Source organism: Motacilla alba, chromosome 6, assembly GCF_015832195.1.
Source record: "Motacilla alba alba isolate MOTALB_02 chromosome 6, Motacilla_alba_V1.0_pri, whole genome shotgun sequence".
NCBI lineage: Eukaryota > Metazoa > Chordata > Aves > Passeriformes > Motacillidae > Motacilla > Motacilla alba.
This window is the reverse complement of record NC_052021.1, coordinates 24804084-24820942: the sequence shown is the minus strand read 5'-3', so window position 1 is coordinate 24820942 and position 16859 is coordinate 24804084. Positions and strand designations below refer to the sequence as shown.

The window sequence follows — 16859 nt, the reverse complement described above, 5'->3', positions numbered from 1 at the left end:
ATTCAAGCTTTTATAGAAATCCACGTTGTATTCATCCCAGAGTTATCTGTCAGGTCAGAAAATAAAGTCCAGAAGCTTTTTATATTGAAAAAGTAGCTGTTAATGCTTTCAAAGTACATCTCCAGAACATGAGCTTGTGAATGGGTGAAGTCAACCTGTCCTGAGGTATCCAGATTCAGAATGACTGCAATTTCACTGGAGGATTTTGTACAATAATGACTCAGGTAGAGGAGATCTTAACACCTTATCATTGCTGCCAAACACCATTGCTTTCTCTTTCTGACTGAAGACCAGATTTTCTGTTCTGCATGCAAAGTAATAGACATGTGCTTAGCACCATCAAGCCGAGAGACAACCCAGTATTGTACACAGGAACACATCTTGTTTCTGAGATCTATTTCCAACTAATTCACTTGTAAACACATTAGAAGCTGGGTGGGTCAGTCCATTAGAGATGCCCCTCTTTCAATCAAGCCCCGAGACTGAAGGTGGTACTAACACAGCCATTTTCTGTAAACAGTGTTAATTATGAATTTCAGAATGTGTAACTGTGCAAGAGTCAGAGGGGCAAGAGCTAAGAAGAGGATAATTTTGAGTGGTATCTTTAGTGCTTAGGCTGTTATAACCCATTTATAGCAAAACAGTGTCTTCAACTGAGAAATCATTTTGCCCTATTTCACCTCCAACTCTAATCAGTTGCCACCACAGTATCTCTGGAAATTGATAGTCAAATACTAGAGGGGTTAGCAAGATATCTCTGTTGTCATTATCTACACCTACTGCCCTCTCCTCTCCCTCCCTTATCTGTCTTACCAGATTAAGGTTAAATTCTGTAAACAAAATGCAGAAATGAGAAACACATCCTCTCAGAAATATCTGAAGCCCAAAGGATGACGTAGTATATGTGTAGGAAAGAAACCTCACCTGGAGGCTCATAGTACATTACCAGTGCAAAGAGCAATTCATAACATAGGCTAATGTATGGAGTCATTATATTTATAAAATGGTGTAATAATCATTATATTCATCAATAAAACCAAAATGGTGGTAAAACATAGCTAAAAATTATTTCTCCTGCTCATTTTATAGACACTGGCACCCTCTCAAAGTAACAAGTTTCCTTACCACATGTGCCGGATGGGCACTGACGTGTGTTTCATGGCCACGAGTGCCCCTCCCCAGTCCAGAAACCAAACATTGTATTCCTCCTCAAAGATCTGCAAACAAAGGAAGTAGTGCATGAGTGCTCCACTCCCCTGGGAAGTGAAGAGTCAAAAGAATAGCAAAAGGCTCTGTGCTTTCCTTTGCTGTGCAAAACATACCTGTCTCCAGGAATTGCCACCATCAGAAGAGATGAACACGCCAACCTCCGTGTAGGAAAGTTCAGAGCCAATATTGCCTGCAAAACAAGTGTCAGACATTCTTCTGTGGATGAACACGCTAATGAAAATGTTAATTAAATTTCTGACACTTAATGCTGGAAAATTAGAAATTAAAATAGGTTGACACTCTCCTGTTACCATCACAGAATTCAACTAACCACATTATTGTGTCAATGCTATTTCAAAAAAGTTCTGGCTCTGGGAGGCAGCACAACTCAAGAAGGGTGTTTTCATCAGTGCTCAGAATATAGGAAATGCCATACTGTCCATCTACCTAATTTTCTTCCCTGACACCAGCAAGAGTCACCAACTGTTTTAGATGGGGCTGTAAAGAAAACCTGATGTGGGCAACCATACAGAAGGTCAGCCTAAAGGGACATCCAGGTTCAGGAGGATAAATCTACTGTTTCAGATCTTCTTAGCCCAGTGTCTTATCATGAGTGGAAGTCCTTAAGAATAAGACACTGATTTAAAGGTATCCGTGTAAGTTTTGTATCATTATATTTTAAACACCAAAATGGAAACTTCAAATTTTCAAACATGGATTTACAGATGGAGGTAAGGAAAGGGAGAAAAGGCAAGAATTTGGTTGTAATCACTTCATGTTTTCTGTGCAAAGCTGTTCCATTATTTCCTTCATTCTCTTCCTCTAGTTTCAGCTGCATGCATTTAAACCTTACAAAATGTAACTCCTAAACAAGTCAAGAGGATTTAGCAGCCATACAGTTAGATAATAAAACATAATTCTTCCATTTGCAGGAATCTAACCTCTGTCCTGTACCAAGTGTCCAAGTTTCCAATCATTGCTGGAAATGTCTCACTGTAAATGAAATGTTTGAGCAGCCAACACTTGTGAGAAAAAATTGCACAGCTTATCCTTGAATGCATTCAGCAACATGGTGAGATGCTCCTGCTGTTGTGAAACTGGTTAGTGGAAACAGATGTGTATATTCCCAACAGGTAAGGTTTTCTTCATCTACAAAGCAGTAAGGCAGAAATTATATTCTGCCTTTTAAAGGTTAATTGTTAGACTGGGAAAGCATTCATCCCATGCACTGGCAGTTTGAAAAGAACCTAATTTACTAACAATTTAGATCAATGCCTAGAATCTCACAGTCCTGCTGCCTCTATTTGCTTCCTAAAAGGTTAAAAAAAAAGCTTTTGTAATTACAGCATCATGAGTAGGGCTTGTTCCTAAGCATCCATCTAGCAAGTGCAACCTGCCACAAGTGATGACTCCACTTGGCTGTGCATGGGGATATCTGGAGGTTTGAAACAAATTATCTCACTTCATTTGGCCTGGATCAGTGAACTGGAAATCACATGGCATCTCCCTTGTTGAGATATAAATGTCATGAAGGGAACCCGTCTCAGGTTCTGCCTTAGTCTGGCAAACACACTGAAGCACAGAAGGACATGAGAATGAAAATGGCTGGAGGAAATAGTGTAAATTCATGCAGACAATATGCTAACTGCCCACACTTGCAAGCCACTGCTATGCCAAACAGGACCAAGGAGAGAAACTGAGCCTTAGAAAAAACAGTTAAGCTATTCAGACATATTTGAGTGTAGGTAAGAGGCTCCATTTGAAAAGACAGAACTGCTCCATGGCTCAGAGGCCAGCCTTCAATAGCACCAGCCATTCAGGAAGTACTTTGTTAGCCAGCAGCTCCCACAGAGCTGAGGGTGGTTGGTAGCCCCATCCATCGTGTGGATTAATTACAGTGGCTCTGCCACCACGAAGTATTGTAGCAGGCTGTCATTTAAACAACACAGCCTGCCAAAGCACTATTTTGCAGAACAGCCCACAACACCAATGGCCCATGCAGTGTTGATTAAATGCTGCTTGTCTTACAGCAGTACAGAGTTAAAAGTAGCTGCCATGCACAAGACAGGCACCCAGGAAGCCCAGCCTTCTCCTGACAGGCTTTGTGACAACGCTGTGCTTGCTCAAGAGGGGGACATATTGAAACCTCCTAGGAGTGTAGCCCTTGGGTACTATTTTCCTTCATGGTACCTGCAGCAAACAGGTAGACATGCCCAGTGGTTGTAACAACATGAGAGGCTCCAGTAATGCCACTGGGTAATGGCACCCTGAAAGCGTGGGCTTAGATCTGCAAATGGGTTATTGTAGAGCAACAAATACCTGAAATCTTTTTTTAACTTGGGCCCATATGCCTTCTCCTAGCCCAAAGCAAATGGGAGTTAATGTGAATTAGTTCAGCACTCGCTGAAACAGAGCTGAAAGGCTTTACACCAGTGGGGAATAACTCATATACTCTCAGGCTCCCAGGGAGGTATGGGCAAGCAGTGAGAAGCACTTATGTTCTTACCTGTGGCCACCAGCAGCCCAGGAGCTGTCTCTTTGCTGGAAATGCTCCCTGAAGTATATGGATTCTCTGAGAGTTGCAGGCGCAAGTGCAGTGAGCAAAAGGGCTGTTGACAGAAAACAAACAAAAGGCAGAAGCTTTAATATTCACCAAATTAAATATCAGAGGAACCCTTGGTGACTGCACACAAATGCTCTGATCCTTCTGAAAATGACCCCACACATAGGTCACATGTTCCTTTGATGCATAAGCAGGAACTCTGCCCTACAAACAAGCATGTCTGCCCTTGTTTTAACAACAATCTGACTTAGAGCACTTTTCCCCAGCAACTTTCTTATTCTGACTTGAATTGTATTAAATACCTCTAGAAAGATGGTCAGAATTTGCCCTTAAAACCTACGAAGCTATCGATAAAGAAATTACTGAATTCATTTAACACACAGAAGGCCAAAAGAAAAAATACAGGGAGAATTTAGTTAACCTGGTGACTACAATAAGCAGCTCTGAAGGAATCAGTGTGCCTTGGAAAAGATGTTCCACTCACCAGCTGGCAAAGTACAGGATCCCCTCTTAGATCCGTGTCCGGTGCCTGTAGCAAACGCCAGTCTCTGCCTTTGTTGTAGGTAATGAAAGTCTTGATCTGGTCATCCACCTTCCTGTTAGCCAGGAATATGCCTTTGATCCCTGCTACCTAGGAAAAAGGGAGAGAGGTGAAAAAAATACATTGGAAGAACAGGCCAAAAGCAATGTCCATCTGAGCACTCTCAGGAGTGGAAGGTCTCTGTAAAAGCAAGGAAAGCATCTCAATCAAATCTTAGAACACCAAATGGCACTAAAGGTACATCTTGCAAAGCTGAAAGGCCTTGTGTGTATTCTCTCTTAGGAAGAAAAAGACAAGGATGGTCACAGAGCAAATCCCTAGGAAACAGCCCGCTTTTGGATTTCATTGAGTTCTTGCAGATAGGCTGATGATGGGCTTGAAGGTGCAGCATGCACCAGGTCACTCTTGAGCTCTGTGAGCTTGAGGATGGGGTCTGCCCCACTGCCCCCACTGACTGCCAAAACAGGGGAGACAGAAGATCACATCATAAGCAGTGTGGGATCCTTTTGTGTACCAGAAAAAAAAAAAAATCAATACAAATTTGGGAATCCTGAACAGGCTGTGACACTGATATTTTGCAAACTTGATTTCTTTGCTTTCCTTCCACATTCAAATTCTGACAAATCAAGCCAGTTGTTTCAAATATTTTGATTTTTGTCAGCAGAACCCATTCCAGCAGAATATGGTCCTGTCAAAACATCCCCAAGAAGATTTCATGTTGAGTCTGGTTTCTGTTGCACAGCTGTGAAAGTGAGACAGGAAGAAGAAATTTTCTGCAAATCTGCAACTTCCTGGCAACTGTCAGGATGCAAATCCTTCTACTCTGAAGCCCCTGGAGTGATACTACTCTTTAAATTACTCTGTAAAAATTTATTAGCATTTAACAGCGAAAAGTCTATGATATACCAGAGGGGAATACACAGGTTTGCCCAGGAATGTGAGATAATGCATGTTAATTTTAGCTGGTCCATCATAGCAAAGAAATATACTTTTTCAGAGGTAGGAAAATATATTTAACCAGGTGAAGAAAAAACATAAAGCCTTTCCTTCACACTAATCAATGTGTTATTTGTGAATTTTCCCTCATTGACTTAAACTACCTGGATTTTTATAAACAAATTGATTATGTTGTTAAATGAGCATTATTCTGGCTGAAATAAAAAAATTTATAGTCGTAACCTCTGCATGCAGCTGCAAGAACATTTCTCTGTGTAACAGTAATAATCAGGCTGCAACCACTTCTGTTAGTATTACTGATTAGTTGTTTGCTGCTGGCAAAGCACTGAGCCCTGCACTTCAGCAGATCTTCCATCCAACAAATAATAACACACCAAAACCAGAATGCTCTGAAGAAACCAGGAACTGGAACTGCTCTGAATGTACTGCTGCTGGCCAAGGCTGACAGGCTTGGAAGAACCATGAGGATGGAAGATAGTTTGGGGTAGAAGTTATCCATCTGTCATCTCTGGGCAAGTGGCACCTACAAATTTTTGGTTGTAGTTCACAAACTGTTCAATGTTCATGAAGGTGCAGTCCAGACTCCCTGCCATGAGCAGTTGTCTCTAGATGCCCAAGGGGATGAAAAAAAGTTATGTTTAGTCTTTCTATGGATATCCACATTAGGATGAGAAGGATAATGGAATTTCCCTTTTGGAAATGACACATAGCTAACCAGCCATTGACTTGAACCCAACCAGTTGTTGCACCCATAGCAGAATAACTGCATCTATTCCACATGAGTCAACTCAGCATCAAATCCAGGAAATGCTTCAGGGCTGATCCTAAAACAAATGAAAATCCTGGGAGGTTGGTAAGAGATTTACACTTGCTTGAACTAGCAGGCTGTTGCTGCTCTTTGCAGGGTGACCTTTACTGCATACCTCATAAAGGTCAATGACAATATTCCCCTCCAGTCCTCGGCTGCTTTTCACATTTTCCAAGGCCAGGGTGAAGTAGACCCCTCGGGTGTCCGAGATGTACAGGTTATAGGTGTCATTCTGGTTCCACTCTTGAACAGCTGCAAAGACCTGATTCTCATCTGTGCTGATAATATGCATGTCCTGTTAAAAGAAGACAAAAGGCCTGTTACTGAGTATCTCTGTATTTCTTTGCCCTTCGGGACATGTAGTAATTACCATGAATTATGAAAGAATGGAGATGGAGCATGAATTATAGGTATGTTTAACAACTTTCTGTTAGAGCAAGCCAATAAATTACCAGCATTGTGACTTTTCTGCATTTCACTTTTTAAATAATCACCAGCTGGGCGAAGGGTTTTTGCTTTCTTCATTTTCGGTACCTTCAAGGAATTTCATCCAGTTTCATTTTTTATTTATAAATTTGTAAGTCGGTTTTATTACTCATGGAAGATTCACAGCCTTGGAGCCTGGAGTCTTCATAGTCACTAAGCATCATATGGCACCGGGCGAAAAGCAGTGATAATTTTCATTCACATGCTGAAATAATGGCCTTGTGCTTCCAACTGGCAAGGGATGGTTTCAAAAAACCTTGGAGTTCATATTTATTTGAAGGTGAGGTATAGATATCAGTTTGAGCTACTGCTGATAGTGTTTTTTAATAACACACTTTCCTATTGACAATTTATCTGAGATAATCATCCCACAATATAGGGGCTATCAAACAATCCACCCACTAAACTTTGTTGGATTTCTGTTGCTGCCCAAGATACAAAAAAGTCTAACAAGGTTTTCCCCATTTAGTTTTAATATCAAAGAGATTTGACAGTGCATTTTCTTGGTATTATTTTAAAACAGGTTCGTGGACATTACTTTCAGGGTGATGATGAGTATTGAAGCGCTTCATCCTTGCCACCACTGTTGAACAAACTGACACGGGTTCAGCTAGAAGCAAAATGACTGCAGTTATATGAGACTCTATTTATCTATTTGTACCTATTTAAACTTTCTCTAGAGGCCAAGAGGCCTTGATTAATTCCTTGCACTGTTTCTGCATCAAGAAATCATAATTCTGGAAGTCTCCCAAAGGATGGAGTGACCTGATTTCAGGAAAGAATATCTGAATGAAGATCAGCTCAATATCCTCATCCTGCCTAGGAGGCATCTTAATCTTTTGTGTGAGGTACCTAGATGAAAAGTTAGGATTAATTAAATGGGGCTATTTCTAATAGACCTAACATATCCTATCGGCATGAGATGGGGAGAAAAACCATTTGAGGGCCTAATTCTATCCCAGTGAGTACAATCAGTGGGAGATTTGCCATTTCCCTCAACAAAGGAAGACTAAATCAGGAGGTTGGTTCTTGCCCAGGAGCTGTAATTCCTTAGATTAAGGAGGTACCCAACCTATTCCAACTGTGTGAAAATAAAGCAAAATGCCCAATGACTTCAATCTGTTTTTACCAGTTGCAGTGGAAATATTGCATTACCCTGGTGCCAACCTCACATACGTACAACTCCAGCAGAGTTCATTAATCTGCACATGACAGATGGTTATTCCTGTACAGCAAAAATATTCTAGTAACTAAGGGCAGCATAAACAATCCTCCTTTACATGGCTCAAAGACTTTTCCTTGACACCTAGCCTTAAAGTACTTCTCATCTTTAAATTACAAAAGCACCCCTGATTTTATAGCATGCACCAATTCTAAATCAGGGCCAACAAATCTGTATTATAACAGGTCATTTTCCTAGTCCTGGTGGCAACAATTTTTTTGATACAAAGATATCATTTGCCTTCTTAGCCACCTCAGGAACTGCTGCCTCATGTTCAGCTGCTGTCAACCAACACCCTTAGGTTGTTTTCCACTGAGCCACTTTCCAGCCACTCTGTCCCCAGCCTGTAGCACTGTGTGGGGTTGTTGTGATGCAAATGAAGGACCTGGCACTTCACCTTATGGAACCTCACATATTTGGCTTCCCAAGATACTACACGTCTATGTTCACGAATGGTGGACTCACCTTAGGAAGAGAGTATTTGGGTAATTTGATCTGTGCAAAGGGTTCCCGTCTGTATGACACATAGTAAGTTGCTCTTCCACCAGTTGTCACCTATGGAAACACCAAAGAAAGTCAGAGATGACCCTTCTGAGACACTCTGTGATGAGACCTCTAAAAGTGCTTGACAAACTTTTTCAGGTATATTTTCTATGACAGGCACAGCTGTCCCAAAAGGCATCTGGGTAATTCCAAAGAAATCACAAACCTGAGAGAGATGAAGAATTATTTAAGCCGTGCTATTGAACTTTCCATTTTGTCTCTTATGATTCAAATCCAGTGTGATTTCAACAGCTCAGGAAAAAAAGCTGCTGAGTGGGAGGAAAAGGAGGATCTGGTTTCATCACATGGTCCAGCTCAGTTACCTTGGGCAAGTAATTTAAAGTCTCTGTGCTTCTGTTCTTCCCCTGTAAGTGGAGATAATCCCTCTTTGCTGCTTCTCAGCCTTGTATGCACTGTAAGTCCCTTGAGGCCAGGATTGTCTTCCACCAACCTTTTACAGTGACTAGCAGCAGAGATCCACACTAGCGCCATTCACTGCTAACTGTAAATGTGCTCTTGGAAAGCTGGAGCTAAGCTCTTAGATGCCCTTTGTCACTATGAAACTGGTTTCTCTGAAATTATACTCTCTGAAAACGGATATGCGTGGGGGGAACTGATAGACATCCAAATCTGCAGTTTTATGGACTGAATGAACTAAAGCCTATGCAAAAATGCCATGCATCAATGAGATCTAACACGGATAATTTGTAAAATATGGGCTCTAAAACCTGTTAAGAGTCACTTACTCTTGCTGTAGGTGTTCTTTCTGGCACCATCTCAGACCTGGCTGAAACAAGGCTTACATCAGTGAATTTCCTACATTCTGATGGTTTGGCAGTCTTGCAGGTCTTAAGATAAAACAATGCACAAAGCACTTGTCTATTGTATGGAATATCACTTGTTGGCTTCTTAAGCTTCCAATAAAGCTAAGAGAAAGGTCCTAGATTTTCTCCTAGATATACTTCCTTTATCTGACAGTGATATTTGAGAATGAGCTTACACAGAACATTGCTACAGCATCAGTTATATTCTCAGCAATGTATTCACCTCTAGATAGTGACTTTCTTCCCAGGAGAAGCTGTCATTCAAAGGACACGCTATTATTGGTCATGAAATTTGATATCTAATCAACTCAAGGCTTTTCCATTGACCGTTTGAAAAACTGGAAAGAAAGAGAGGTTTAGAGGTAGGACCAGCTTCTACACTAAGACTTCCCCTTCAGATTTTTTCCCATTTTTACTTGTAATGTCATCAAAACTGTATTTGGCACCCTCCAGAGAAAAAACAAAACCAGTCACTATAATAGCACACATGGCATAAGGTCATAAGAATGACCTATATGACAGCAAATAAACTCTACACAGATAACATTCAGCTAAAGCCAAGGGTAAACACAAACAGGAAAATCTAAAGCAACTTGTCTACAGACCCAGAACAAGCCAATAGAAGAGACAGGGAGAAAAGAGCATTCACTGGGCTCTCACTTCATGGAAAGCACACTGTGGACTGGCACAGCAGTGAGCATTTCAGGGTCCTGCTCTGAGTTGAATCACACCATGGTCTAAGTTGGGACCTTAAAGATCATCCAGTTCTTCCTTGTATCTAATCTAATTCTACCCTCTTTCAGTTCAAAGCCATTCCTCCTTGTCCTGACACTCCATGCCCTTGTCCAAAGTCCCTCTCCAGCTCTCTTATAGCCACTTTACATACTGGAAGGTGCCCCAATGTCTCCCTGCAGCTTTCTCTTCTGCAGGCTGAATAAGATCACTGGGTGCTACTTCTGAAAAATACATTTCCCATTTAATACTTCCACATCTAAATAAAATTTTCACAGGAGAGAACAGACTGTGCAGTTGGTTCATACTGAGTCCAGCTAAAAGGCAAAAATTCATATTTGCAGTAATTTTATCTCAGCTCTACAAGCACTGCTTGAAGGATTCCCACACTTCTAGATATTGTCTAAAACAGCACAGGGAATATTTAAATATCCCCTCTTCTCTTTTAATTTTTATGGCCTCCATTGGAAAACCCAAATTCTCAATTCTCACATGAACTGAATATGTCCAGTGACTACTTGCTAAGAACCCTGCGTTCAATATCCACATCTTCTGATGGGTTGAGACATGGTCTTCAACTTGTAGATGAGGACATGAATATTTACACACTTTGTAAATGCTGTGATGACCAATTAAGATTGGGAACAGTCTAACAATCTTACAGTTAATCCAGTGAACATAGAGGGCAAAAATATCAAGGGGTGATCAACTTCCACTTTCTGTGATACAACAGGTTCTACTACAAGTCTGCCACACTCAAAAGGTTTTACTCCATTATTTTGGCTTTATCCCAATGAAAACTGGTACCTGGAGGGGGTTTTTTTGACTTTCTTGTTTGTTTGTCTGGTTTTTAAATGCAGAAAGTTAGGATTAAAACACTGTAAAAGTTCATTATGCAATAGTTAAACTCCCTTTCAAGCTTCCACCTGGACTAGGTCACCTTGACAGGGGTTTAGAAATAGAAATATTTGAGGTTTGTGGTCTTCCTGAGCCAGTTAATATGAAGCCACCCACAATTCTATTGGCAGGAGTTGTGTAAGCTTTTCCCAGCCAGGGTCTCATCTTCGCATGATTTACATGCACAGTTATAACAGTTCCAAAAAAATGATCAAGCCTCCAATAAAGTTTTGGCAAGCACTGTGGTACAGAATGAATTTTGGAAGGCCCAACTTAATTTATTTTGATGAACTTTTCCTTTTCCTATGAGCAAATGCTCCAACACTGTAAATCCCAGAGATTATGGCAGTGTTTTGCCCTCCAATGCCTCCTTTCAGTTCACATTTGATGAATGTCACCCAATTATTTGCTGAGAGCTCATCTGTCATGCCCAGTACAGAATTAGCTGGGTTTGTCTTTTTCTTCCTCCATCGCTAATGACTGGACCATTAATCTATTTTTCTGGATTTCTATTTTATGTGTTTAATTGGGCTTCTGGCCAGTAGAAATTATTCCCATGGACAAATGTGTTTGTCATTAAACACATCTGTCTTTTCTAACCTGTGTTCTTTCTTCCTCCCTCCACTCATGACTTTTCTTTAATATTTCCACATTCAAGACAAAAGTCTCATCTAATAATATCAGCTAGCACTTAAGAAGAGAAACATGAGAAATTTCTCTTTGAAAGCCCTGAAAGTCTGGATATGTTGGCTCATTCCCCCTCCTGACCTGTAATGAGACAGAGTGCATCAAACATAGAAGAAAACAAATACATTCACAAGACTGCAGATAAGTACATAAAATTTGTCATGGAATCTATTTATCTCAGTAATTTCTGTGACATGTCTAGGAACACACAAAGCAATTTCTCATGTTAATGATTGAATATGATTATTTAAAAGCAAGCTTTGAAGCTTTCTTTCTTTTTTTTTTTTTTCTTTAGATTGAAGTTCATCTTAGGCAAAAGCACCTGTTTATCTATAAGAGTTTGGAACGCAAGTAGAATGAGTTAAGAGGTCTCAGACTGTAAAGAAGCCCTAGATGATGTGAGGAATTTTAGATCACTATGTATGAGGCTTCTTTATTATCTTCCTGGCTGGCTTATGCTGGGACTCATAATTCCCAATGTAAGGTAGATACTGATGGAACAAACATGAAATTACTAAATCTCAGAAAGGCCCCTGGGCTAGGAAGGACCCCATCTGCCTCCTGCTGCCCAAAGAATTTGCAGAAAAGTGAGTAAAAAGCTCACAGAACCAAATTTTACACTTCCTGTTGATAGTAAGTTCCTAATAGTATATAGTTGATGTTATTTTCAATAAACCTCTCAATTGTTTTCTAAGGTGATTCCTCTGCTTGTAGAGTTCCCCTTCTTTCCAGTAACATCAAATGAGCTGGTAGGAGTTAAGAGTTCAGAAACACTCTATCAGTGTTGTAGCAGCATCCTGGATCTCTATTCTCCACTACCATAGGGAGCCCTGGCATCCCTCAGCATTGCTTTAACTTTAGGTTCCCTTTCCCCTTATTTTTGAGCATAAAACCCCCCAAACCAAATTGTGGATTAAAGCACAGAAGAGTCATGGCAAGTTCAGCAGGCAGGCTGCTCCACTGACACCCTTACCAAGGGATTTCAGGGTTCTTCAGAGACAGCCCTGCCTAGGCCTTGCACAGGTTTGTGAATATGAGGATTGAAAAGTTGTTCCTCCTCTCCCAACCACAATTCCAGTCACAAGAGGTTCAGAAGATGAGGAAGAACATGAACCTAGTGTAATGTTCTTCCTTCTTGATTACCCACCATGACCAGGAAAAGCAATCTTCCAGATATTTCTGTGCAGTGAGGTTCTCCACTGCCCCAGCATAAATCCCATCATGACAGGTATCATCCAGTCTGAATTATCTCCCTGTGGTTTTCATTAACATCATGCCTCCTGCACAGTCATTGAACAATATGCAATTACCTGAGTTTGATGTGGAATTTCTGTGCATGAAGCACCCTCAAGCTGCCTGGAAAATTCAGCAGGCTTAGAAAACATGACACTCTTTAGAGCATCAAACCTATCAGAGAAAATTTGCTGTGACAAAGCAGCATTTATTCTACTGGACCAGTCCCTGTTCAGCTCCCTCTCCCCTCAGAGCAAAGATGACACAGCTAAAGGACAGAGTAATCTCGAGTAAAAGTTGTTTTAAAAGCAACTCCTGCAGAAAATGTGCAGTTACACCAAAACACAAGCCACGTCAGAGCTGCAGGTGCATATCACCCACACAGAAATCAACTTATGAGAAGAGCATAATTGTACACATTAAAACTCCTTTTGATTTCAGAGGAAACATATGAGTTTGCCAAGGCAATACTCTACATCTTCAGCTGATCAATCAGACAGCATGATGGGAGGGGAGAGAGTGATAAAAGAAAGCACATCACAAAAAGCCCTAGAAGGAAAATCAATAAATAAATAAATAAATAAAGGAAAATGTTAATAATTTTTTTTTTTATCAAGAGATGTTTAGGCTCAAGTTCCAAATGTGATATTTGGCACAGAAAAGATGAAACTGCGCTAGAAATGGATGAAAAGCACCCAGCAGTGAATAGGAAAGTAGCTAACTACTTACTGCCCATCTTCCTTTAGGAAGAGCTTTTAACTAGCACGTGGGATGCACTTTCTTTCATCTGTATGGATTAATTTCCCCCACTGGTATGCTGTCCAGCATTTTAAATAGGAGTGAGAGGAGATCAGCTCTAGCAGGCATTATTCACCAGTAAAACAGGTGTAATCGTGTTCATCATTTAAACGTCTTCATCCTATTAGTTTCATAATAAGCTTTTAATGATTCTTTCAATAAAAGACTCAAAGACCAGCCCCTACAAGCTGGAGAGTGCTCCATTGTCCCGCCAAACCGTTTTCTCTACCATCGATCGCAAAGATAAAAATCAATCGCAGCTAAGCAGGGTGAAGTTAAAAATAAATTGCATGGATTGATTTCTGTTAAGACCTTTGGCTCCTAGTTAATAGAGGAAAAAAATGGAGGAAAGAAATTTATATTTGAACATGGTGTATTTAGTTTCTATGAAAATAAAGAGATGGTTCTATACTGGGAAATGAACATTTAATTTCTCCCCTCTATCCTGTTTCATTGCTGAGAAGTCTCACATTAATTTAAAAAAACAAAACCAAAAAAAACCCCAAAAACAACAACAAAAAACCCAAACCAAAAAAAAACCAAAAAACACTTTCTTCATTCCTGGGGAAATTTGCCACTTTTTAAAGTTTTTTATTAGATAGCTAGATAACTGAGGTCAGAAATCCCTGTAAATTAGCATCAACTCAGCTGTGGTTGCTGGTTGAAGTCTATTCACCTGATAAATGACTTCAATTCAGCAAATATGCCCATTTAGCCTATTCTTAAATACTCAATAAACATGAAACTCATGTCCTACTGAACACAAGCACTTTCAAGTGCTCCTAAACAAGCATAGTTACAACCAGTAATAATATTAAACTATTTCTCCACACTGGGCTTAGATATATGTAGCTTCTAGAATCAGGAAGCTTTTTCCCCCTCTGTAGCACCTCAAAGAGAAATGTCCCCCCACCTGAATTCTAATATTATAAATAATAAGTATTTTTATTTCTACTGAGGCTGGGGGAAAAAAAGAGGTTATTATAAATATTTCCACCTAGATAAAACCAGAATTTGATTCAAATAAAAAGAAAGTATATAAATGCCATTTTTTGCATCAAATTACTTCAGCTGAAATTTTTGGACACACTCTGATGAGACACCAGGCACCCAAAAAAGGAAATATTATCCACAGGTTTATTAAGAGGTTATCAGTGATTGTGGGTGAATACTGACATCTGCATATGTTTTAAGGAAACTTTTCTGATGCAAAAGAAGACTGAAATGGTTCAACAGATTTTGGCAGAAGCGTTTGTTCCTCTGAGCCAGAGGAGTTATTCAGATGTGCACTGTAAGACTCCCACTCAGCTGCACCACACAACAACCTCTGGAGAAATTCTGGATTTGCTCCTTTTCACTCCTGCCAGTGAGCAGGCTGAGAGGCTGCCCTGCTGTGCAACTCCCTGAATTAGGCAAAAGTCTTCCAAGTTCAAACTTACTTCAGAACGTGAAGAAGAGCCAGATAAAAGATCAGTATCACAAAAGAGCATTTTCACTTGAACTTTTCACTTTCCACATGTAACTCCCACAATTCCTACAAGAACTGCAGCTGCTTCTACACTGCTGCATGTGCAGGATGTGAGGAACCACATCCCTTGCTCCTAAACGGCTACCCCACAGACTCCATCACATTCAGGAGGATCATAAACCACAGCCAAGATCCTATCCCTCTTCCCAGCTGCCCTCACACTCTTTTCTTCCTTCATCACATCAACCTCAAAACAAAGGGCCTCCAAGAGAGCAACTTGGCTTTTTGAACATGGGATCATCATATGTCCCAGGACAACCTGAAGAGAAAGATGTGCCGTTCCCAGGGTTCCCAGGAGACTGAATCACAAATGAAATGGCAAAGAAAGAAGACAAGAAAGCTTCCCAGAAGGAGAAGTAGAAGAAGGGGCCAATGAGAGACAAGACACTTGAGTTTCAGCCTGCGGCTAAACACCTTGATAAATTTTGACATGAGATGGAAAGGGGAAGTGGTAACCATGCTTCCAGTCTTTAAAGGCCTTGGAAAGTGATAAGGCAGTGCCCTTCAGCATGCCTCTCTGATTAGTGGTGCAAAGCACTTCCCTTTTAAAGTGGAAATGGGCCAGGACCTGAAGCAAAACACCAATCCTTTTCTATTAAACTTTGCAGGGATCATTCCTTGTCCTTATGAGACCACCAGTGAAAGAGAGATCTGAGAAGGTTCATCTCCAAAGGCATTCGTTTGGCCTGTATCACCCCCAAACCCAAACCAGGTATCAGCTGCTAAGTCTGAGGAGTCTTCTATACCCAGTGGTGTTGTCACTGCTATGCAAAGTGCTGAATGTCTCAGCTACAACTCAGATTAACTTCAGCTCCTCTCCACTGGGATAGCAGAGTCTGCAGCATCCTGGAGAAAAATAAAGACATAAAAAACAACCAAGACAGGTATTGATCACCCATCCACATACCTCTGCACTTACAGCCAGCTCAAATCAAAAAGGCCAAAGTAACTGTGAGGGTCTCCAAGTGCTGACAGAGACAGAAGCGTAAGAGAGGAACAGGGACAGCGATAACTGCATGCCAGACTAGACTGGTATGATCTCTGGGGGAAAAGCCACAAGCAGAAGGGTTTACACAACACAACAAGATCAATAGGGGGATGGAAACATATTTATGAGACCTAGATCTCCATATTTATGAGACCTAGATTTTTTCCCCCCTAGGTGGGGGAAAAAGGAGAAAAAACAATTTTGAGAAACCAAATCCTTTGTCATGTCCCCTAGGATCTTGTGAATATGCCCAAAATCTTATCTGTCCTTTTCTAACTCTATCAGTTCCAGTTCACAAAAAATATTGTCTCCCTGTAAATTTTGTCCCACTGACATCCTTAGGTCACCAGCACTGTAACAGTAGTAGTGCCAGCAGTTGTCATGTCACGCATTCTGAAGAGTTCCATTACTGTTTCTGTCCATCTCCTGATACGCAGGTTTCTGTGTGAAGACACAGTCCTCACACGGGTCAGCACTGGAATTGCCATCCCTCCCCACTAGCAGCCAGGCTCATCCAAGGAGTCCAGCCACCCAGAAGAACTACTGAGCCACTGCACCTGAGATGCTTACACACAACTTTTGGGCAGCCAGGAACAGCTTCTTCAACTTAGAGTACTTAGCTCTCTATGGCAGCTATGGGTCTGCCCACAGGAATGCTGCTCTCTGCAAAAAGCACTGCCCCAGAGCAAAGCTGGTTCCCAGGGAATGCACTGCCCTATTTATGCTCCTCAGGATTCCTCAGACCCCCTCAAATAAGCAACACTGTACTGGGACTTCTGTGGCCCAGATTCTCCACTCTGCCTGAAATATCGGTGACATTTGCTCATGCTTTCCCTCATTTTC

At 40.9% G+C, this 16859-nt stretch overlaps 1 protein-coding gene across 1 annotated transcript in view; it reads right to left on the bottom strand.

Annotated features, from left to right (window-relative positions):
* SORCS3 (sortilin related VPS10 domain containing receptor 3) overlaps positions 1 to 16859 on the bottom strand; it is a 268231-nt gene that overhangs the window by 52923 nt on the left and 198449 nt on the right. Inside the window, exons 8-13 of the mRNA XM_038140273.1 lie at positions 8252 to 8341; positions 6194 to 6373; positions 4257 to 4403; positions 3716 to 3818; positions 1323 to 1399; positions 1126 to 1217 (exon numbers count right to left, since the gene is read on the bottom strand). Coding sequence (XP_037996201.1) covers positions 1126 to 1217; positions 1323 to 1399; positions 3716 to 3818; positions 4257 to 4403; positions 6194 to 6373; positions 8252 to 8341 — 689 coding nt within the window. The remainder of the gene's footprint in view (positions 1 to 1125; positions 1218 to 1322; positions 1400 to 3715; positions 3819 to 4256; positions 4404 to 6193; positions 6374 to 8251; positions 8342 to 16859) is intronic.